General features: G+C 38.5%; 1 protein-coding gene across 3 annotated transcripts in view; it reads left to right on the top strand.

Moving 5' to 3' along the window:
- The window catches only part of PPP2R5E (protein phosphatase 2 regulatory subunit B'epsilon), a 139,910-nt gene that overhangs the window by 92,387 nt on the left and 23,078 nt on the right, over nt 1–24,445 (top strand). For all 3 annotated transcript variants that reach the window (XM_045201980.3, XM_024567865.4, XM_045201981.3), the window contains 2 exons: nt 4,987–5,088; nt 11,132–11,224. In XM_045201980.3, the coding sequence (XP_045057915.1) occupies nt 4,987–5,088; nt 11,132–11,224 (195 nt within the window). The remainder of the gene's footprint in view (nt 1–4,986; nt 5,089–11,131; nt 11,225–24,445) is intronic.

Raw genomic sequence — 24,445 nt, 5'->3', positions numbered from 1 at the left:
AGAAATTAGTAAGGAGTCCTTCAGGGGCTCAAAATCTAAGTGGTAGAGATAAGAAGAAGGGATAGGAGGAACAGGAACACCAGAGAGAGGAAACTATTATAATAAAAATGTTTGATGACGGGAGTCTGAGCCAGACAGCAGGAGTGAAGAGATGGTTCTATTTCCCTGCTAGTGCTGAGCAGAGCCCTCAGGTAAGTTGACAGTGTCCATGGGTGCCATCGAGGCCACTGACAGGCCAAGAACCCAGGGAGATTATGATAAAGGTGAGAAAATGAAAGAGAACAAAATAATAAAAAGAAATGAGGGAAAAGAGAGCTGGAAAGAAGTCAGGTGCATACAAGGTCTTCATGAGGGTGGGCGGTGTGGTATGCCAGAGAAGGAACAGAGCCCTCTGTGCCTGTTGGGGCCCTGTGTTACCTTGGAAAACTCATAAGCTCTTTGAACCTCACTTTTCTTATTTGCAAAATGAAGGTGCTGGATGAAGTAGCCTGTAACATGATCTGAGTCTGGAAGCCTCTCAGTGGAACCCCTAATCTTAGGTTTTCTACCTGATTTTAATACATGTTCCTCCCATTCCCCCAGCCTCGCTTTCTGTCCCTGTAGTCACTCATTGGAAGCCAGGCCAGGCCAGCGCCTTCAGGCCTTTAGTTCGAGTCCAGCATTCAGTGTTTATGATAATGTCTTCAGTGTGAAAATGAATTAAACTACCTCAAAGACAATTATTTCTTAAATTTTTCTTTTTCTTTGCATTAACACCAGTGTAGATTCAAATAAAATAGTTGAAAAATAAATCCTTTTAACATATTTAAAAGTTTTCTTTTGTTCATATTTTTGTTAATCTGTTCCTGAATGAATAAAATAGAAGGCTCATGGCTAGAGACTCATATACTTAAATATACTACAGAGACAGTTCGTGACTTTAGAAACACCTGGGTGGATTTAACCTAGCCACAGAGACTCTACAGAACGGCCGAATGGTGGGGAGTGATGCTGCTGGCTACTCGTGGTCATGATGTATTTGTATGAGCATGCAGCTGCCATTACCTATTTAATAATACTGTCTATTTAATCATCTGTTTAACCTTGGCCTATAAATCTGAAATGGCTGCCAGTGATAAAGGAAGATATAATGGAAACATATTTACCATTTTGGACAGTGGTTTTTAACCATTTTTAGAGCTAGGAAGTCTTTTGAAAATCTGATTAAGGTGATTTATTTTCCCAAATTGGGCCCACATGCAAAACGTTGTGGAGAAATTGGGGATTTAGGGATCTCCCCCAAGCCCATCCATGGGTAACCCAGCTTTAAACTCATGATTTTGGAGCTAAACTGTGCATTTAAACTGGTCGATTCATTCAGTCCTTCCTTCATTGATTCACTTTTGAGCTGGACACCGAGGAATCATAGGAGGCTCTGAGTTCTAACTCTCTCCTGATGGTAATGATCTTGTTCAGGCAAATTCAAGAGCCCATTTGCATCTTGAAATTAAAGGCATAACTTACATATTATATGTCTCTAACTTACACTTTTTATAGATTTAGGACTTACTTGGTGTCTCCCAAGAGGAAAATAGTTAACTACCTACTTTATCATCCACATTTTTCTTGCTTTAATACAGCTTTTCTTAATTTCCCTTTAGTTATGCATATCCATTCTTTATAGTTATAGTCACACCATTTTCAATTGTCTCTCCACCTAAATATTTATTTATAAACGTTTCTCTGTGCTTCCATATAGCCACCCTCTTTAATTCTGCACAGTATTCCACTGAGTTGATGTAGCTCTCCGATGTTGGACATAAGGAGTATTACCAAATTTATGCTTTTTGAAGAATATTGTAAATGACTGTTAGTTTTTTTTTTTTCAGTCCTCTCTTGGTTTAGTTTCTTAGGATAGAGTCTCCAGGATGGGAGCAATGATTCATTCATTCATGACATTTTTATTAAGCCCCTACTATGTCGTAGACTGGGTTAAAGTCTCGGCCATTTCCATGACACTTGATGATGTGCTTTGACATTCTTTCCAAATGTACTAGAGAACTACTTAACCGGCCGAGTCAGCTCTTAATTGTCCAGCCCAACGTGTTTGTGCTTCCTAGTTTCTCATCTGGTGAATGTTTAAAAGTAAACTCAATAAAGCACTTTTATTTTATGAATATTTATTTGATGCTTCATGTATGCTAGGAAAACAAATGTAAAAATGACACTGAATCTTCTTGATTAGTGGGGAGAGACAAACAAATATGTAAACAATTGCTGTAGGGTCTGGTGGGCACTGTCAGAGAGTTTGTATGTCCAAGAGTACGGAGGAACAGAAGTTTCTGTCTTTCTATCCAGATTTTTACTATCCAGAAGTTGCCTCCTCCTCCTCCTCCTTCCTCTTCTTCCTCTTCCTCTTATTCCTCCTCCTTTTCTTTCTCCTCTTCTTCTTCCTCCTCTTCCTCTTCTCTTTCACTTTTATGGTTTACTTTTCCCTCTCAGGAGAGGAAGAGACCTTGTTATAGATTACAGTAAATATAAATGATTTAGTTGGAATGAAAATTCAGTTTTTGAAATACATGTAATATTTTAATGACGATTCAAAAGCAAGTAATTAAAAGACTTTTGCCTTTGTGATTGCATAGTATGATGAACTATAGAGAAGTCATAGGTTGCCGGCCATCTGAAAAGTCACTAGTTTCTTTGTATACATAATTTCTAATAATTATCGGAAAGGACAAAAATAAAATAATAGAACTGTGCATGCTGTTATTAGCCATAGCAAAAACATTCTAATATAATGTTTTTCAGTAATTTAAATTAAAGTAGAGCAAAAAAGGTGATCTACCTACTTTTCTGGAACATAGTGGTAGAGCTTGACAACTTGGATTCTTTTGGAGCTGCTGGTTACTAACTGCAACCTGAGATCTTAACACTTGTACTTGTTTTCTCAATGGTAGATTGGGGATAATAATAGTATCAACTTTCGGGGCTGCTAAATCCAATAGATACTGCTCTATGCTTACCTTAATCTCAAAACAGCATTTGCTGCTGTTGACTGCTTTCTTAAGACACTCTTTCTTGGCTACTGAGATCCCCAAACTCTACTTTTCTTCTACCTCCTACTCCTTTTCATTTACCTGTCCTGGCTGTTCTTTTTCTATCTGATTTCTAAATGTTGGATGCTTGCGGATCCTTTCCCCTTTCTACTCCATTCCAAGGTGTCCCACTAGCCCTGTGGTTGTAAATATTGTGTATGTGCCGGTGAAATCTTTTGTCTCCAGTCCAGACGTGTTCACCTCTGAGGTCCAGATTTGTATGTCTGATTGCCTCCTACACATTGCTCCTGTGACATGTTCCTAACTGGATTTCTGGGTCTCTCCGCCAAAACAAGCAAACAGAGAAACTTTTCCCTTTCCATACTGTCTACATCATGGGTAAATGGCTGTAAATCTATGTCTCAATCTTGATGGTTTCCTTTCCTTCACCGCATATATCCAAGTCAGCAGTGTATATATTGAATCGATCTATTTCTGTTTTTTCAGTCACCATCCTAGTCCAAACCATCATTACCTCTTACTACTTTCACAGGCTTCTGACTTGTCTTCTTCCAGTCTGTTCTATACATAGCTGCCAGACTCATTTTTTTAATAAAGCAAAAATCAAATCATGTCACTTCTCTGTTTAAGATCCACTGGTGGCTTCCTATGGCACTCAAAATAAAATCGAATCTCCTTTCTGTGACTTAGACATCTGGCGGTTTCCATAGCTAGGAAATTGGAATAATCTGACTAACTAGAATATAAGCTCCATGAGGGCACAGACCTCTATCTGCTTTGCTCACTGCTATTTTCCTGGTGCTTAGAACAGTGTATGGACATTCATAATGGGCACTTAATAAATGTTTGTTGAATGAATAAACAAATTTAGATTATATGGGCCCCCAAAGCCTTTCTTCTTCCCTCTTTCAGAACAGCATATTAAAGCTTAGTATTTTCTGCATCATATAGAAAGTGTGGCAAAGACTTTTGGTGCAGTATCTCCTTGCTTTTTCCTTTCCTGCTTTCTACACGTGTGACACACCCCTCAGCCCTTATTTTATTCTTCAGATCTGAGGATGTGTTTGGAGATGTTTAGGATACTTAGGAGAAGATAGGTGAGTACATAGGACAAGAAACAGAATACAGAATAGAAATTGAAAAGGAACCCTCAGAATAGTAGCAACAGCATTTAAAAATAAGCGTTTTACAATAGAAATCTTTTTTTAAGTATGTTTTATTGATTATGCTATTACAGTTGTCCCATTAGAAATCTTAGAATATGCACAGAAATGGTATAATAATATAATGAATCCTTGTCGTGTTATCACCCAGTTTCAACAGTACTAACACATGGCCATTCTTTGAGCAGCTAGCATTTAATTTGGAAATTGCCTGTGGTAAAGGAATGCCTAGAGGTTTGTATCTTATCCTGGGTATTGTTATTATTTTGTAAACCAACTGAGAACAGATTAGGTAGGACTATAAGCATGTTAGAAAAGTTCTAAAACATCTCTACTTCTTGTGAATGCCTGAAATTTCAAATAGTTCAATTGTACGTTTGCAACTTGTGAAAAAGCCTGAGAAAGGAAATACATGAAGCCCATTAGCAGTTATTTATATCTTAGCGTAAATTGGTTAATTAGAAGCCTGTTTGAGTGGTAAGTAACCAAAAGCAGGCTTTGATGGAAGGTAAGCAATCACAGGGACCTAGGGTGGGAATGACCACATAAGGACAAGGAGTACTGTTCAAGAGGGTAGTAGACGGTGCTGCTTTGCAGCTTTCCAGCTTTGCCCACAGGTGGCAAACCTTTGTCCCAACCTCAAAGACTATAGAAAGCTGTCCCCGTTTCATTTTGGTGGTGCTCCTGCATCTGTCATCTGGGTTCCCTTTTGCTGGTGGCAAAGACCTTGTGTAAGGCTTCCCAGGAGGTGCTTCCAGTTAACTCTGCTGCTTGTTTATTTTTAGGTATCTTGCAATATATTCAGAACGCTCCCTCCTAGTGACAGCAATGAATTTGATCCAGAAGAAGATGAACCTACCCTCGAGGCTTCCTGGCCACACTTACAGGTACTTTGAACTATACCATTTGTTATAAAAGAAAGATCCATTAATTCATTAGCTGATTAGCATGGGAATTTATTGAACGCCTTTATTCACTATGAAATCAAATTACATTACATTAATGGGAAGGTAGAGAATGCTTTTTATGTTTATTATCCTTGATAATTGGGATGCCAAAAGGATAAAGGAATATGTTTCAGTGCAGTGCTTTAGTGTCGGCCCTCCTGTGTTGGGGTCCAACTGGCAGTTCTTCCTCTTATTATGAGTTCCAGTGTGATCCTGCCCGCTGGAACCTCAAACAAGCACAGGACTGTTTCCACATTAATATTAGTTAGATGTGATTAGGTCACAGAGTACACATCTCATTTGCAGCGGTGGGTAGCCTGGGGACTTGCATGCCTGCCTTCCTGATAACCACAAACGTGTTTCTTCAGTCTGGAAGGGCAAAAACAAATTGCAGTGCCTATTTCAAAGTGTTGTAAGGAAGAGCAACAGCTGAGGGAAAGCTTGTGTGATGGCCAGTTTTGTTCTTTCGCCCTGAGAAGGCCATGCTTTCCAGTAGTATTCATGTACCGAGACAGATCTGGGCATTTCCTTTCCTGGCACTAGGCCCATCTGTGTTGTATTTACTTTTTCACACTGGTCATTTTCCATCCTCCTCTCCCAGCTGCCTTCTCTAGACCAAGATTTCTCAAAAGAATAGAACAAGGAAATTTAACAAAATGAATCCCAAAGTCATCCTCACTGAGTCAGACTGTCCGCAGAGGCTAGTCCTCCGAGAACTGTAGTAAGGAGGGAGAGGAATGGAAGAGAAAGAATATAACCCTGTACATCTTCACCTCGAGGATGAAGCCACTGCATCTTTGTAGCTGTGTTCATGGTTACTAGTTGACGTTCTGAAGCATAAAAAACTGTGCAGCAGGGAGATAGGGTTTATTTTTTCCTCCATTTCAGAATTTTTGACACAAATATGCACCATTCCCTGTCCTGCTTTGACAACTCAGAGTTGCTACAGATACACATGTATGCTGTTTCCTGGTTACGTAGAGAATTTTCAGGGGCTCTGCTCTCAGCTCTTACCCAGGCGTGTTATACATTTGTATTTCTACTACTAATGCCAAGATTGAGTAAATTAATTAAAATACTATAGTTGATCTACCTTAGATGCTTGACTTTTTAAAGGTGCCAGACATACTATCCACAGTCTAAGAAATTTGTAAAACTATTTGTGATGTTCATAGTATATCCCAGAATGTGACAAAAATCCCCCCAAAAGAATTACTCTTTTGAATGGGTGGATTTCTTGTCAAATCTTATTCTTAATGTTTGGCAGCAGTTTATAGAATTGCATTGTAGTCTGGAAAAAAAAATTAAAAACAAAACAAAAAAAGATAATCTTTTCAGGAAAATTCCATATCTTATGACGGAAGAGACAGGAAAAGCTTCCATTAGTCTTCTCTTCTTCCCAAAGAAGAGATAGGTGACCACTCTGGCCGTTTGCAAGAGCTTTCCGAATACTCTAAAAATTACTATGACCATAGACGTGTTTCCCCTAAAGTACAATAAAGCTTATCTCAGTATTTCAGTTAATTCTTCCTAAGCTTACTGACTCATTAAGATACAGGACCAAATTAATTTCTAAAGCTACTAAACTTAAGTTGTGCCACCAAAAATCTCTAGCTTATACTATACCATTACTACAGGGACATTAACCGCTAGTTCACCTGAAACTCTAAAACCAAAGCAACAGTAAGGAGTGATGATGAGACTTGTACCCTTTTGGTTATAAAGTCACAAGTGGTATTAAAAATATGCTGATTTCATCTGTGTTTCAACCTTCATTTATAGTAAAGACGGCCTCCGTAGATACACTGTTGCCCTCCCCATTTATTGCTTAATGGAAGTCTTCGCACAGGCTCCTGGCTTGTGTCGGCTGTCCTGTATTTCCTCTGCGTATTCTGACTCCACAGATTAGTCACCTTTCCATTTTCACCAACAGATGGGATTAGTACTGGCCAGAGCACTCTTTGAATGTGTAAGAAACCTCCTTTTCTGTTCACAATAGGTCGTTCATGTCATAGTGATTCATCAACAAATTCAACATTTTACTTTTTAATTGATCAAATAATCCACTTTTCCTACCAAAACATAGCACTTCACTTTTCACTTTTTCTCACCTCCAGCATTAGCAGTGTGCTTCTTTTGGACCACATTTACAAGGAAGCAAGTGTTTAAAATGACTACCCGTCCACCACGTCTCAATGTACTTTTGTTACTTTTGAGACGTGGTGGTTGGGGGAATGGCTAGGTGCATCGCCCAGCTAATTGACTGCTCCCGAACACCTTGTCTTTGATTGAAGTTTGTGTCTGCACAAAACCACCTATAACAAATCATGGGTCTTTGGGGATATTTAAAAATATTAATAGAAAAAAGAGTATTAAATCCACAAATATTAGTTCAAATATGTCAAGGGGTCCTACTGTATATTTTACTTGATTTTTTTTTCCTTATCCATATTGGTATCTTTTAACCTGGCATTCCATAGTTACCATGGCGATTCTCTGTGTAATTTCTGAAATTAGGCCTATACGTATTTCCAGTAGAATATGATTTTACAGGACCTCCATTTACAATTAAGGGATTGTTTTTAATGCTTTTCACTTGAGATTGAAAAACAGGAATGCTAAAGTCTTTTTATTCATGTTCCTTAGAGAATTCTATTATGAGACCTTGAAAACTAATTGATTCTCTCCAAGATCCCAGTCTTTCCCTTTAGGAACTCAAGGGAGATTTTTGATTCTGAGGTAAAAGTCTGTCTCTTAAGTACAGAGAACATTTATGCTTATTAATAAATATGTCTGAAGTGTTTTCACCAAACCGTTTTGAACCACAACTGCTTTCAAGGGCCCAGAGGGGAGAGAGCACTCGGCCAGGCCTGTGTGCCAGCCCGCGTGTCAGGTCTGGAGGATGAGAATCTCTGCACTTTGCGGGTTACTTGAACAAGGCTTACATTCTATTTGTAAAACTAAGATTTGAAAGACTAGTGTATTGAAAAAAGGAACAATTCTTCTAGGAGGTGTTGGGACTCAGGTGTTCCTATGACCAGGAGAACAATATGTATAACTTGACAGTATTTTTCAGTTCATTGGGAAAGGAGTTTTTCTGATCTGGGAGAGTTTCAAAGACAAAAACATCACTTTATAAAGGAGTAAAATTCGAATCTGAATCCCTTATGTAAGTGTTGAATTGGTGTCTGAGGTCGGAAGGTTACTGTGTGACACATCTGCGTTAGTGGTGTCTGCAGACCCTTGGGGGAGACCCAAGACCTGATTTTCAGCGGCCTGCAACCTCAAAACTAGTTTTATAATACTGCTCCGTATTCGCTCTTTTCACCGTGTTGACCGTCGCACTAACAGTCGTACAAGTGGGGGTGGCTGGAATGGCTGTTGCCTCAGCGCACATGGAGGCGGCTGTCAGACTGGCCTGGTGGTCTCGCTCTTCGCTGCCTTTAAAAAGGGCATTTTCACTTAAGAATGTCCTTGAAGAAGCAGCGAAAAATTACTAATTTTATTAAATCTTGACCTTTGAATACACACTTTAAAACCATATTCTTCATAAAGAAGTAGGAATATGCGTACAGCGTCTCTGCTGCTTAAGGAAGTACCACGGTGTCTTGTGCTGAGGCACTCGTGTGATTGTTTTGGGCGGCAAGCTAAACTGTGTTTTCATGAAATGTCATTTTTACCTGAAGGAACGCTTGACAGACTAGGTTTATTCTGGGTTGAGTATTTGGTGGATATTTTCTCTAAAATGAATTTTAAAAAATCCAGTTGTTCCCACTAATAGAGCACTCAAGCAAAATTTAGAATTAAAATTTGAAAAACTTGTATCTGTCACCTCGAACTTTACAGGTTCCAAAAGCTTAGACTTTTTTAAAAAAGTGAAATTGGAGATAATGAGGAATGTGACTAATGAAATGTGTCAACGTTTGATGATTTTACATAACACAATAAACCGATATTTTCCAGTTTGCCAACAGATGGCCAATAGAGGAAACCACACATGAGTACAGATCCATTCAGAGGGCAAGACAGCCAATTGGAATTAGTATAACAGTATGAAAAATTCATTGATATGGTTTCTCATTCTATATTACAACTGATCCTTAAGAAATGACTGTTTGTCAGGTTGTAGTGTGTATCAAAGAAGAATATCCCCAATTATGTGAAAAGACCGAAAATGCGTTCCCTTTTTCATACGGCAAGATTTGTGTGAGGCTTGGTTTTCTTTGTATTCTTCAACCCAAACAGATTGAATACAGAAGCAGATAAGACAATTACAGTTGTCTTCTAACTGTAAATTGCCTTTAGAGAGATTTGCAAAAATAAAAAGTAGTGCCTCTCAATAATATTTTGGAAAATAAAGTTATTTTTACAAAAACATATGATTTATGTTAACATGTAATATATTTTATTGTTTTAAAATGAAACAATAAATACGTATTTAAAATTTTTCTATAGTATATATGCTATAACCATCCAAATATTATAAATACATAAAATATATTAATATATAAACAAAAGCTCTTTGGGGTCTTTAATCATTTTTAAGTGTAAAGTGCGACTAGGAAGTCGGAGAATGCTGTTTTAGGCAGTAGTGACAGCGGTGATACGAGTTAGTCTGTGCAGAAGGCTTTGTAGACATTAACAGATCTAATCTTAGGGATTATATCATCCTCATTTCACAGCTGAAGAAAGAGTTTTAGAGAAATTAACTTGCCTAGGGTTACACAGTTAGTAAGGGACAGAACTAGGCTTCCAACCCAGTGCCTGCCTGTCTCTTAAAGGTTCTGGTTTTAATATACTTTTGTGTACTATACCAGGATCTCGTGTATACTTTAACACGGATTTATTATGCAAAGAACATACACAGTGGTCCCCTACGCTTCATCAGAACAGTTATTCAAGGTTGACTACTCAGATGAGAATGTTCTTACTCTGCAGATGAGAGTATTCTGCCATCACGTGTTGCTTAGAGGAACGTAATGTGCCATGAACTTTCTGAAAGGAAGTTTGTCAATGAGTATTGAAAATTCTGGAATGTTTGAATATCTCTTAATCTAACGATTCCACTTCTAGAAGTATCTCCTCATAAAATAATTGAGCCAGTGCGCACTAATGTATGTTATACAATATGATGTGCATTGTGGGATAATTTGATAGAGAAGTAATTCAGAGCTACTTAAAGGTCCAAGCATAGGAGATTATGTATAATGGGCTACTACTTGTAGCTATTAAGAAAAAAGGCTTAGATATTGTTAACATAAATTGTTCATAATACATTGTTTAGAACAGCGATTTTCAACCTTTGTCATCTCATGTCTTTCCAAGAATTAACCAGATACATCTTAATATGTGATGTGACTAATAAAATGCTCTATTATATGACCTATATATTCATGGTTCAAGACAGGGTGTTCACATGAGAAGGCTATTGTTGTGTTGGCTGCTGTCTTTTTTTTTTTTTTTGACAATCTAAGAGAAAAGAGGTCAGTAAAAGTTTATGTAGCACACGGGTTCAAAATCACTGGTTTAGATGGTAAAAATAGTATACAAAACCATATAAAATATATTTATAGTACATTCGTATATTGTAGAACTATAGAGAAAAATTGGGAGGTTTATACATTAAGATCTTAGTGTATCTCTGAATGACAAGATTAGGATTTTTATTTGCTTTATTTGGCTGTGTTTTTTTAACTTTTAACTTAAAAAAGTTAAAAAATATAACAGCAACTGTGAGCCACAATGAAACGCTAGCACAGCTAGTCAATTTATGTTAAGACCCAATTTTCTAAGACCTGTCATGTTTTCTTTTACAGTGTTTTTAAAATTAAAATTATAGTTGATGTATAATATTATATTAGTTTCAGGTGTATAACATAGTGATTCAGCATTTAAGACCTGTCAGTTTCAGTGTTACAGGCATTTCATGGTTTTGGATACTATTCTCAGTGAATCATAATTTGAATTTCATTGTTTGTTACAGCTTGTATATGAATTTTTCATACGGTTTTTGGAGAGCCAAGAATTCCAACCCAGCATTGCCAAAAAATATATAGATCAGAAATTTGTATTACAGGTAAGCAAATTCTTATGGTTGCATGTATGTTACTCAGTTGATAATACTTTACCTCGTTTCTCTTGATGTTTGGAAAATCTAGCAATGGCACTTACAGTTTCATTAATGCCCATTAAAAGTAGTAGCTACCTCTTTAATTTACTGTGCTGGAAACTAATTACATTTTAAATAATAAGGAATGGTAATACCTAAATCCCTGCAGTTTTTCTCCCTAAATTTTAATTATAAAGGGATTTTATATATAACCCTAGTTTACGTGAATTTTTACGTAGCTTGAAAGCGACTATTTGCATCAGGAGTTTTAAGGAACTGTTGCATAGATCCGTGAAAACTGAGTTGGCATGGTTTAGAGTAACCTTTAATAAATTATCAAAGTCAGAGAACTAACTGATGAGCTTTCATAGCTAGGAAATAGCACAGCCCAACACTTTAAAATTTCCCTGAAGGGATTAACTCTCACCTACCTGTTTAGAATTTGTCAGAGTCTGAATTTTTCCTGATTTGTCATTTTACATTTTATAACTATAGATCATTTCTTCCTTTTCACCTGGGACTTGGGTACTTCCCATGGCACTGAGGTTTTAGGTAACATCTCCTTTCTCGTGTTGTTGACATTTATCTATAAAAATGGGTATTCGAGCCAACTGCTGTATGAACTGTTGGAGCTCCTTTCTGAGTAATACGTGTGGCACCACATATAGAAAAGACTAAATTTCTATTTCCGAGTGAGCCAAGTGTCCCAGTGAGAACTTCAAATTTGAACCATTAATTTGGCAAGAAATTGATCTCCCCTATGCCTTATCTGGATCAAGTTTGATAACATTCATGATGACCTTATTGTCTTGCCCTAATTAAATGAATACATTTAGAATTCTGGATATATTAGGTTGAGCCATAGCTGATATTTTGACTGCTTTTGACACTCAAAACACAGCAGTTTCATATGGTTCAGCCTAGTAGAATGCCAGAGACTGACTACTGCCAAGGAGCTGAGGGTCATGGAAGCACCTGAACGTCCCCCAGTAACGTGGCTGGACGGAATTAAACCCTAATTCAACTGCCAGCTCAGAGATGGGAAGCAGCTCCGGTGCCTAGCCTGGGGGCCTCGTGAGCACCTGTACACCCCTCCCCTCTGGTTGTGTGGGCAAATCATTGAGCCGTGCTGCACTTCCAGCGTACATTGATCACACTGGGAAGTCATGTCTCACAAGTTAATGGGAGGCTTTGGAAAACTGAGGTTTGAGGTGTACACAGAGAGGCAGGTAAATAGGTGGATACATGGATCACTGGGTGAATGGGTAAACTGATCCAGATTCTTAAACCAAGAGGCAAAAGGCATATCTGATCAACTGAATGCCAGACACAACAGTTAGGGTTTCTATTGGAAAGTCCTTGCATTTATATAGCACCTGTGTAGTTGTCAGAGCAGCAGTATAAGCATTATTTAATTTGACTTCCACAACAGTCTAGAATAGAGGTGGCTTAAGTTTTGTGCCCATTTTATAGATGTGTGAACTGAGGTGTAGAAAGATCAAGTTTTCCCAAGCACATCTTCTGTTCTGGTTTTCTGCCCTTTATGCATCCTTGTGATTCTGAACCTCACTATGTCTTGGAATGACTTCAAGTCAGGAGGGCTCTTGCTTTTCACCACTGATGAAATAACCAGGTTCTCTTATATTTACGGTAAATTAAACTGGCTGAGATCAGGTAATGATTCTGCAGTAAAGCCTGTGTGTAGTTGACATGGAAACAGTAAATTCTGCAATCATACTATGAACCAGTGCTTTCTTTACATGAAAAGCCTGAGGGGCCCGACACAGCGTGCTCTCCCCAGTGGGTGGGTACTGACAATAGTAAAGCTCGTAAAGATTAGACCATCAGAGAAACCCAGACTTGGAAAGGATGTTTTGAGTTGTCTGTTCTAGTTCTTTAACCAGTCTTCTTTGTAACCCTGATCAGGGGTAACCTCAGTTTACCCCTTTTCAGTGAGGAGAGGTCATGTACACAGGCAGCCTGTTCCATTTTTGTTAGAAAAAAAATTTTTTTATGTTGAACCTCACTGTATCTTTGGCGTTATTACCCCAGACTAGTCCCTCGGTGTATCACTATCCCAGACATAAGCTTTCCTATCACCCCTTGGCTCTTTTTCTCTAGAATAGCAGTTACGACTCCAATGCCTGCAGGCTCCTTTATGGTAAGCCTGGTGTCCAGGTGTCAGACAATAGGAGGCCCAGCGGCTCCCACTGAAAGGGATCTCTGGCTCCCCCTCTTTCTTCAGTTATAGCCAGACTTTTCTTCCCCTCAAGAAAAACAGAAATCCAGATTTTCATGGGAGATTTTCTGATAGTTCTGAGATCCTGTTCAGGATGAACTAAGCCCATCTGCTGTCTAGTTTCTAGCCTACCAGCTGCCAGTGTGCTTCTCTTCTCTAGCCCGTGTCCTTAGTTCTCTCAACCCTGTCTCATTTGTCAGTTTCTGAAGTCTTCAGCATGTGTCCACTTGTCTTCACGGGTGACATCTGTTTCCGAACACGCTGCCCTGAGTCTTGTCAGTCCAGCGCAGCTTAAAGTTGGGTTCTCCGCCTCCGGGGGCTAGGTTTCTTAAAGAGGAAGTATCGCTGTAACACCGCTAATTTACGTTAAACTTGTGGTTTTAACTGACTTCTAATTTGGCTTTATGCGTGTTGTTGTAAAGCCATGGTTTCTCTTGTTTTCTTACTCATTTTGTGGGTTTTTTTTGTCTAGGTGTAGGATCTGACATATATTCTGTAGAATATAACTTTTCCTCAGCCTTTTGAAGTTTTCCTGGATCTTGAACCTGTCATCCACCTCATTCTCTGTGTCTTTCATCTTAATCACATCCGTGAACTTCTTAAATACGCTGGCTACTGGCCTCATCAAAGTCATTGATTAGGAGTACTAAACTAGCTAGGACAGGGGTTAGGGGCCTGTGGCGTGCCTTTAGCAACTTCCTTTTATTATAGTGCAGATTCATTAATCAGCAGTCTTCAAATGGCATCCTTGAACCGGTTTGGAATTTTATGTCATATCCTTCCTGAACTTTAAAATTCTGTTCATAAGATGGAGAGCGTGGAGACTTTGTCACGTGCTGTGGTAAAAGCCAGAACTTTGTGTTTACAGCATTCTATGGATCCCCTCATCTATGGGCCTTGGAACTTCATCATAAAAAGGGGTGCCATTCATCTGCCCTGGGGCGTTAGTGAACTTCTGGGGGCTACTGCTCTGTAGTGGTGAAGTTGCTGTAAGTGTTTATAAAGCACGGGGTTGATCTTCTGTCACCGAGTTTTGCTAGAGACAGGAAATAAAGCATAAATAGTGAAGTCCATCCATTTATACTTTACATTTTCAGCCCGCCTCATTGTTTTACATTTTTTTTCTTTACATTCCCTCGTTTGGATCTGTTTACGAATGCAAGGTTCACCCCAGTTCCTAAATCAGTCCTGAAGGGTGGGTATTGGCAGATTCAATGGCACCACTGAGTGGTACCTGAGTATAATCACATGACTAACCAGTGCGTTCGCTATCGTTTTGGGGACAAGCCCTGGGTGCGTGATAGCTGCCATTTTCTAGAATACCCTATTCCTTCATGTTGGTAACCTATAAAGTTGGCCTCCTGTCCGTTTTCCTACTATCGATGCCTCACCTGGGACTCCAGCACCTTCTAGGAGTAGGACCTCAATTCCCTGCCTACTTCTGAGTCCCTTCCTGGGAGGCTTGGCCTTGACTTGCGACCTGCTGGAAACAGACGGGTCCTTGGGGGCTTGAGGCATTATCGTCAGTGAGATCCACCCTGTGATGACATTCATGGCGTTCCTTTTCTTTGATCAGATTTTTTATTCTCTGTTGATTCTCAAAGATCTCAGAGGGAGTTTGGTGATCTCAACGTATGTCTCTTTTTAAATCTTAGACTTCCTTTATTCTAGCCCTGAGACTTAAACTTATTTTTTATAGTAGCTAGCTTTCTCTTCACCACCTATTCTGATGCTCATTCCCCTGTCAGTAAAGACAAAAGCAAAGCAAGAATTGAGCTATTCTAACACGATGTAGTAGAAAGAAAGTTTGGAAGCTCTGGATTTGAATCCTGACTCCCCTGTGTACTCTAAGTATATTTTAGGAGCTGAGAATTTGAGCCGAGGGGTAAGAAGAAACTTCTTTTGAACCCAGACTTTTCTATGTATTTGGAATGTAGCTTTAAACACATATATTTTTGTAATGTCAAAGTTTGAGTTTCCTCATTTGTGACATGGGGATAACAGGATGAATCAGTCATTTGTAAGTAAAATAGGGAAACAGCCCAAAACTGCCAGCTGTTAAAGCTTAATTCAGTTGGCGCGATGGATACAATGACAGGAACCCTACTTTAAATCTTAAACGTGTACAGAAAACTTGGTTACCTCATCAACTATTCTGAGCCTCAGTGCTCTCTTCTGTAAAGTGGTGATAACAGTTACCTCTCTTACAAGGTACAAGTAGCCTTGTTATGATGATAAAATGATATGACTCGTAAAAATGCCTGCTGCTATCGTGCACAGGATGCTACTTTGGAGCATAGTAGTGGCTCATTAAATATTAATTTCTCTTTTCACACCTCATATTGTCTGGCCATAGTAGTAGAGTATCTTTTTTTTATTCTGATATTTAAAAATTTTTTAAATTTACTGATTTTTGGAGAGAGAAACATTGATTTGTTGTTGCACTTATTTTTGAATTTGTTGGTTGCTTCCTGGATGTACCCTGACCAGGGATTGAACCCACAACCTTGGTGTATCAGATGACGCTTTAACCAACTGAGCTTACCCGGCCAGGACTGATTCTGATATTTTAAAAATCTCTTACCTCCTGAAACAGGAAAATTTACATGAAACATAATAAAATTTTGCAAAGAAGGCTTGAGTAAATACAGAAATGTAACAATCCTAGATGGGAATAGTTGCCATCAGAAAGATATGTATTGAAATTCCAAATAATTTCTACATTTAGTGCAATTCTAATTGAATTTTCAGTATTTTTTATTAAAAAAATTTTAATGAAATTGTTGTGAAATAAAAAACTTTTGAAAAAGAAAACGAATGACATCACTTATTAAAACATATTAAAAAGGTACATTCATTCTAAACTGTGGTATTGGGTACAGGAGAAAATATGATAGAGGCTTGGGTAGAAAAGCTCCTTCTTGGTATGCCGTAAAACGCATAAGAAAATGTATAAATAGATAGGTAGGTAAGTATATTAAATTATCATAATCCTTTGAAGAGGAAATCTGATAGTGTTCTGTCAACTTAAATTTTGACTGAGCAAGTCCAGGAGAAATAGATATATACACAAAGATACATACACAAGGATACTGAATACATCATTGTTAATAATTCTTAGAGAATTGGAAACAATTTAAAAGTTTGTAGTAGGGATGTTGTTTGAATAAACTGTGGACATTATATAGTGAAATAATCATAAGTTTGTAAAAAGAATGAGATAGAGCTACACTTGATCAGTTTTTAAGTGAAACAGGCACATTTTGAAACAGTATGAGCTTTTGAGTCTGAGTCCAGTATTTTAGGGAAAAGGATTATTTGTATACGCACTAAAATTTTTGGAAGGAGATACATGAAATTGTTGTTAATTGTCTGATAGGATCTGATTATGTATGATGATCTTTACCTTCTAATTTTTATATTTCTCTGTTTTTGCATTAAAAATCATGAACATATATGTTACAGTCAGTAAGAATATGAGAAATGCTCAGTTATAAGTACGTTCTCATTTTGTTGCTTTGCATTTTCATAAACCTCAGCTGATTTTGTGCGCTAGCCTTCCTAGACTATTTTTGTTAGACTGTGCCATTCTTTTATACTTAACATTTGTTATGTTTCCCTTCCTGTCATCATTTGTATGTGTCCTTTTAAAATCCGAAGCTTGATGGAAAGCTTCCTGTGTTGCCTCAGGAGCCTTTTTCAATACCTCCCATTTTTCTTCCTCATCAGGAAGGAATATAGATTAGTGGTTAAGTGTATAAACTGGTTTGAATTCAGGCTCTGCCATTTTTTAGTGCGTGACCTTGGGCAAGTTATATAACTACTTATGCCTCATCTACTGTGGAAAGTAGATGCAAAGTATCCACAATATATAATAGTAATGATGTTGAAAGGATGTTGTGGAGATTTAATAAGTGAATAATACATAAGCACATAAGAAAATTCTCGACACATACTTAGTGTTCAGTAAATGTTACACTGTTGCTGTCACTACTGTTTTTATTGGGATCAGTTCTTGTTTTGAGAGCCTTCTTTCAACAGATTTTCTTGAATAGCCTCACTCCATGAGGTCACATGGTGTATCATGTCTTACCTAGTGTGTTACGGATTTTTTAAAATCTGACTTTTTCTATTCTAAAAATCAAAAAACCCTTTGGATTCTATTTTGTTAAAAAATCTGTTGGAATTTTAAAAAGATGTCCAGCGTGGCTTCTCCTGTCCTTGGATTCTCATCAGTTCCAATTTGCTAACTGATTTCTTCTAGTCAGGGTTGGCGAATAAATGTTTATTAGTGCCAAGAGCATGTACTTTTTTTAATATGTGAGAACCAGGGATAGCGCATTCAAATCTTGACAGAGGCCAGACAAGTGGTACATAACGAAGTAGTCCGAGTGTGACAACAAGGAGTGATGGAAACACTGGTGACGTAGCCAGTTTGGGCCCTGTCACCGGTCCTCTCCTGTTAACTGCTGGCCGGTAGGTAAGTGGGCCAAGTGTTGTTAGATCTAATTTTTTAAGATAAGCAGAAAATCCAGATTTTTGTGGGGGTCCCATAAAACAGTCTGTGACTGTACCTTTGAACACTTTGTGGTTTTTTACTTAAGATTGACTGGCGTGCTTAAATTTCATTGTAATTTTTATTAAATCTAGATTTACGTGACCTTTAGCATTTCTTATGTACTCAAGCTAAGACTTTACATAAGAAAGCTGTCAGATTTATCAAAGATAGTCAGTTGATTGCACAGTGCACTTGTGTCTACAGAAATGTTGATTTTAGACTTAGCTAGCCTGGTAACTGCCTTCTATAGCTCTAAGTGTGCAGGCTTGTCCATTCCTCGTAATGGTAATTTTCATCTGTGTCAGGATGGTTTGGAAAGTGGTTTCTTTATTATCTCCTCTTTAGACCAAAATGAATTGCCAAACCTTGGAGTGTTTTATTGGGTGGGTTATTGTGGCAAGAGTGTAGCAGCATATTTCTAAAGACTGCTTTCAACCACTCTAAATCTGAGAAGCGGTCCGTGGTTGCTAAGAGACACACTACCATTCAAGTAGCCCCATAAACATATGTACTGCTAGAGAATGCTATTTAGTAATTTGTATATCACATTTGCAGTTAGCTTAGCAGAAAGGTGCCTTATTTATTATGCAAATTATGCAAATCAGCCAGCTTGTTCTTAAAAGTGACCTTTTGTTGTGTTTTTAAAATCTCAAGACAAATTGGACAGGACAGCTTGTTAAAAAATTTAAGTTCCAAACTGAAATAAATTCCATGAGGCCTTGAATTTCAACTCCAATACAAACATCTATTTTGTGAACAAGTTTCTTGAATATGTTAAAATGTTTACATTTCTCTCTGAGTGTATAGCAAAAACCATAAAACTGGAGAATTTATTTCTACTAGGTATTTTATCAGGGAGCCATTACCAGTTAACAATAAATCACCTCAAAGACCTTAGCAAAGGGCGTCACTGCCTGCGTCCTGCATCCAGAGCCAGCTTCGTGGGCGTGCACCTGTGTTGTGGCTTGAAATTCCTGATAATTTTTGAACAAGAAGCACTCACTGCATTTTCATTTGGCACGGAGACCTACGGACTCTGTAGCCGGTTCTGTACCCGGCATCCCTGAAGTATGTCGTTTGGTAGCATAACAGCTCTTTCTTGAAATGCTGACCAGATTGGTTGTCTTAAAGATAGAAATTGCAGGTTTTCTTGAATCAGATAAAATGAGTGCTTGAGGGAGAAGAGATGGATGGACTCCTAGGTTGTGAGAAGAATGCCTGAAATTAGGAAGAAAATAAAAAACATGTGACATAGTCAAGTTGTTCATATTTGTATGACTTAACACCTTTGAAATTTTTATACTGAGTTTCCATAGGGGCCTTGAACTATTGGTAGACAAGCAGTATTCTGCTCCCTTGTCCTCCCCATGCTTCCTCATTGGTCGACTTCATATGGGTTTTTTCCTGACTCATTGGAGTCAGACTGCCATTGGCTCTTGCATCTTGGCTCTGGGCTGTTTTCTCCATGTGCATTAATTACTTGTTGAAGGTGAAGGAATTGGGAAGATAGGATTTTTCAAGTAGTAGAACAACTAAGGTTAAAAATAAAGCCAGAAATATGGAGATCTGATTTTAGTTTGGATTAAAACAGTTAGAATACTAATTTTATTGAGTATCTACTTGAGGATTTCTGATGCTCTTTAAAATCTTTCTTTACATGGAATAGAGCCGGGCTGTTGCTTCTTTTCTGTAGCAGAGGGCAGTTGGGCTTCTTTTTGTCTCATGTCTTTTGCTTTTGCTTTTTAAAAATAGTTTTAAATAAAAAAGTAATGTCAATTTTAAAAACTCAAATATATTTATATGGCTATAATGAAAAATAACAATTCCCTTCCCCAGCCCAGAGTCTTATTCAAGTGTTCTAGCTGTTCTTCATGTTTATCTCCACATTTCTAAAATAACATCCTTAAACTTGATTTTCTTGATTTTTCATTTTAGATTTTATCTATTCCTACTATAAACCATTACTTGTCTGCCTTTATATCTCCCTCCTCTACAGCTTTCCAACAAGTTACGCCACAAAATTTAATTAAATCAGATTGTGATGTTTGCATCAGCATGGCTGTGTACGTGTTGTTCACAGCCAAGGCACGTATTACGCTACAATTGCATTTCTTATAGGGCTTTCCCCCTCTTAAACCTCTGGAATTAACAGTGGCCTTGTTCTTTACTTGCTTGCTTTCCTCTACGTTGGTCTCCAGTTCATCGCCAGTTCATCCGTTACTTCTCTGAGAGCATCCTCAGTGTGGTCCCCGTCTGTCAGTGCCGAGTGTTTTCTCATGGGCCTCCCTCTCGGAGCCAGGCCATCCTGAGTCCACAGCGGTCATCCTGGGACCTCCCTTTGCCCCTCTTCTGGACTGTGTCTTTACTTGCTTAGTTTCCTCTCTTTCCTTTTGGTGGATATACCTTCTAGATGATTCCTAAAGGAGTATGAATGGGATGTAGATTTAAAGGGGTTTTGGACCCAGTTCCTTTCTGTATGTGTCTGTGTGTGTAAACATTAGGGCCACACCAACAAGCAGTTCTCGGACACTAGCTGGGTATTGTATAATTCATGCAATTCTGACACTGTCTACCTGGAAATAGTGTCAGATTCCACAGGTTAAGAACTCAGCCCTACAGGGCTCCCCCTGCTTCCATCCCCCAACCCCGTCTCTCACACTTCAGACACTGGTCACAAGCCCAAGCTATCATCGGTGCCTTTGACCAACGGGCTATAGATTGGAGGTTCCAATGACCCCTGTCTTGGGTTTCAAGAATTTGCTAGAGCAGCTCACGGAATGCAGAAACATTTTAATCACTAGATTACCGATGGAAGAGATGGCACTTTCCCTGGAATCTTCGCATGTTCACCGAGCCTCTCTACAGACTCTTTTCCTTTGGGTTTTTATGGAGGCTTCATCATATAGCAGTGACTGATTAGATCATTGGCAGTTGGTGATCGGTTCGACCTCTGTCCCCTTTCCACTCTCGTGGTCAGGTGGATAGGCTGAAAGTTCCCACCCTCTTATCGCATAATTGGTTCTCCTGGCAACCTTCCCCAATACTTAGGTGCCTTCTAAGAACTAACCTCATTAACCTTTATTTTTCTCATCACTTAGGAAATTCCAAGGGTTTTAGGAGCTATGTGTCAGGAACATTGGAAGAAGACCAAATATGTTTCTCTGAAAACATCTTTATTCTACCCACATACTTGATTGACATTTTGGCTATGCATAGATTTATAGGTTGGAACCATATTCCCTCAGAAGTTTTAAGGAATTGCTTCATTGTCTTCCAGCTCTCAGTGTTGGTATTGAAAAGGCCTGTGCCAGCCGAACTCCTTATCTTTTATTGTGACTGGTTTTTCTTTGTAAGCTACTCTTTGTTCCCAGTGTCCAGAAATGTCAGATTGTGCTTTGTTGTGGGTCTCTGTTCATGCCTTGCGCAGCAACCTAATGGCCCTGTATATAGTGAGGTTTGTATTTGGAAATTTGAATTCTTCCTCAGATAATTTCCGTCTCTTAATTGTTTTTTCTTTCTATCTCTGTACCTTTTTGGCATTCCTATTAGCCCTGTTTTCTTGATTGGTCCTCAAGTTTTCTTATCTTCTATATATTATATTCATCTTCGGGTTATACTTTCAGCATAGATTTCTCATTTTAATGTTCTAGTCCCTCTGAATTTTTTTTTCTGTTACATTTTGAGTTCTCAAAAGCTCGTATTTTCTGAGTATTCATCTGTAACAGCATGTTGTTTTTGTTTCAGGGATTCAGTATATTTGCTTAATTCTGAGTCTGTTATAGGTTCTTTCCTGTATTTCTTTCCTACTCCTTTTGTTGTGTCTATTTCCTCTGAGTTCTTTATGATTATTTTGGTCTTTGTCTGTTATGGTAGAATGTTTGGTGATCTTTGACTTCATATTTATAGTTACGTGTTAGTCATCAAAAAGCCTCTTGGAATACAATAAAGATTAAATAAATTTTTAAAAATAAAATAAATACAATTTCTACCAGAAAAAAAGCCTCTTAGAACCTGTGTATGTACGTGTAGTCCCACTTTCTTGCGTGGGAGACCTGGCATATTGGGCAGAGACCTTGCCGTTTGACTGGGGAGCTTAGTCAGAGAAGGGGGCTGGCAAAGGTCTCACTCTGCAGCACGCAGAGTTTCATTTAACCCCATTATTTACCACGGGCACTTTACTTAGCTGTGTGCAGTGTCCCCAAGATTAGAGACCTGCTCATTTATTAATTCTCTCCGGACTTTGATGGTAAATCTTTAGTACACTGCATGGGACAGGGATCTGGGAGGTCTTATTACTCCTACAAACTTACAACCAGCCTTCCTGTTTTTAGCTCCTTACACCTTTGCCAGCAGATATATCTGGTGCCCTCAGCTCTTAAGCCTGTTAAGGGTTCTCTGTTGTGAATTGGCTTGCTTCTTGTTGGCTTTCCTCCCTGCTGGCAGAATGGAAAAACACTTAGCAGAGTGGAGAAAGCGGAAACTCCTCGCCATCCACTTTCCATCTTTGAAAGTGTGCAAATTTGTCTAATCTGCTCTTCAGTCCTCCGTGCCTTGTAGTTTCTTCCATTGTTATTCTTTAACTCTCCACTTCTATTCTTTTATTCAGGAATTGTTCAGGAGGATAGAGGTTCAGTCCTGCATGTCTAACGGGAAGACCCTTAATGCCTTTTTAATTTTGCTGTTCACATTTCACAGTTGGTTTATTACGAGGTTCAGAGGAGGGTTCCTTTGTTACATCATTACACAGCTCATCTCTGTTTGTTAGCCTCCACATGTTGACAGGTCTGTCTTTGCTCCGTAGTCACCTTGGAAATTATCCAGCTTCTTTTTCTGACAATCAGTTGCCTGTTATATTGTAAGGGACACAGTTCACCTAAGCATATACAGACGGTGGAGTATATTTTTCATTGCTTTTTTTATTTTTGTGGGGAGTGTTCAGAGTTTATATATGACTAAGCACACATATTTTGTTTCTGAAATCAACTCCTCATCCTACTCTCCCCCTTTTTGGCACCTGCACTATTATACTGTTCCCTTTATCTCATACATCATAAAGTCATCAAGAGCGTGTTCTATAGAATGGCAGGAAAGTAATTTATATACTCCAATTTATCTTTGTTCCTCATAGCACGTGATGTATATATAATGCTTGTGGCTTTGTAAATGACTCCAGTTGGGTGCCTGGTAATGCATTTTCTTTAAGGACCTAATGAAAATATTAGTTTAATAATTTTTGTTTAATTATTATTTTTACTAAACTCTCAAGATTAACAATACATAAGCATAGTTGAGTCAAGTTTTGCTAAAGCACACCCTTTCAGACCTTTTGTGTTTGTTGCGAATTACTCACTAAACCCTTTCACAACACTTAAAAATAGAAATCAGTGAAAAAACTAGAACTCAAAAGGTTAATTATTCTATTAAGAAGGAGTAGGATGGTAGGTTAGGGCTCTTACATCACTTTGTGCATGTAGTGGATAAGAGATGCTGAGCCATGGGGTCTTCTTTTTGCCTGCAGGGTCACATGTTCTTTTTCAGACTGTTTCCTGTAGAAATGGATAGTTGACCTGCTCATTGCTTTTTTGTGGGCCCCAAGTTTGTTTACTAGTGTGTATGTGTGCCCAGCAATGAGGACAGTTCCTGGCATTGATTGATTGATTGATTGATTGATTTCATGGCCAGGTGGGCAGAGATATGGCAGGTATTTTAATAATAACTGCTTTTCAGATAGGCTGCTGGTAAAGATATATGGTATTGAATCTGCCATGAACACTTCCTTAGAAGCCTTCTCTGGTCACTCCGCTTCCCCCAAATACAGTAGATACGTCTGCTGTGTATTTATATAGCATCCTGAACCTCCTATCTTGCTCTTTATTTACCACCACCCCTCATTAGACTAGGCTTTCTGCAAGCAGATTGTGTCTGCATACACATTTATTTGAAATATTCATTTTTTGGATGGATGGATGACATTGTGTAGCCAAAAAATTGCGTCTATCTCATTGATGATTTTTTTAAAAAATATTTTATTTATTTATTCATTTTTTAGAGAGAGGGGAAGGGAGGGAGAAAGAGGAGAGAAATATCAGTATGTGAGAGAGAAACATCAATCAGATCCCCAAATAGGTACCCGGCCCACAGCCCAGGCATGTGCCCTGACTGGGAATCAAACCGGTGACCTTTGGGTTTACAGGCAGGTGCTCAATACATTGAGCCACATCAGCCAGGGCTCATTGGCCATTTTTGAAGACTATCCTTCAGTTTGTACTTCCTGCCATCATTTGAAGGGCTTTTTTTTTTTGGTCTAGAACTCTGCCTTTTATTCAAAGAAAAGCACCAAACAAAAGTAGATAATTTGTTTGGATACTGCCCACTGAGTATAATACTTTGC

This window comes from Desmodus rotundus, chromosome 7 (genome assembly GCF_022682495.2).
Source record: "Desmodus rotundus isolate HL8 chromosome 7, HLdesRot8A.1, whole genome shotgun sequence".
In the NCBI taxonomy this organism is placed as follows: Eukaryota; Metazoa; Chordata; class Mammalia; order Chiroptera; family Phyllostomidae; genus Desmodus; species Desmodus rotundus.
The sequence above is the reverse complement of the archived record's forward strand: the minus strand, read 5'-3'. Positions and strand labels throughout refer to the sequence as shown.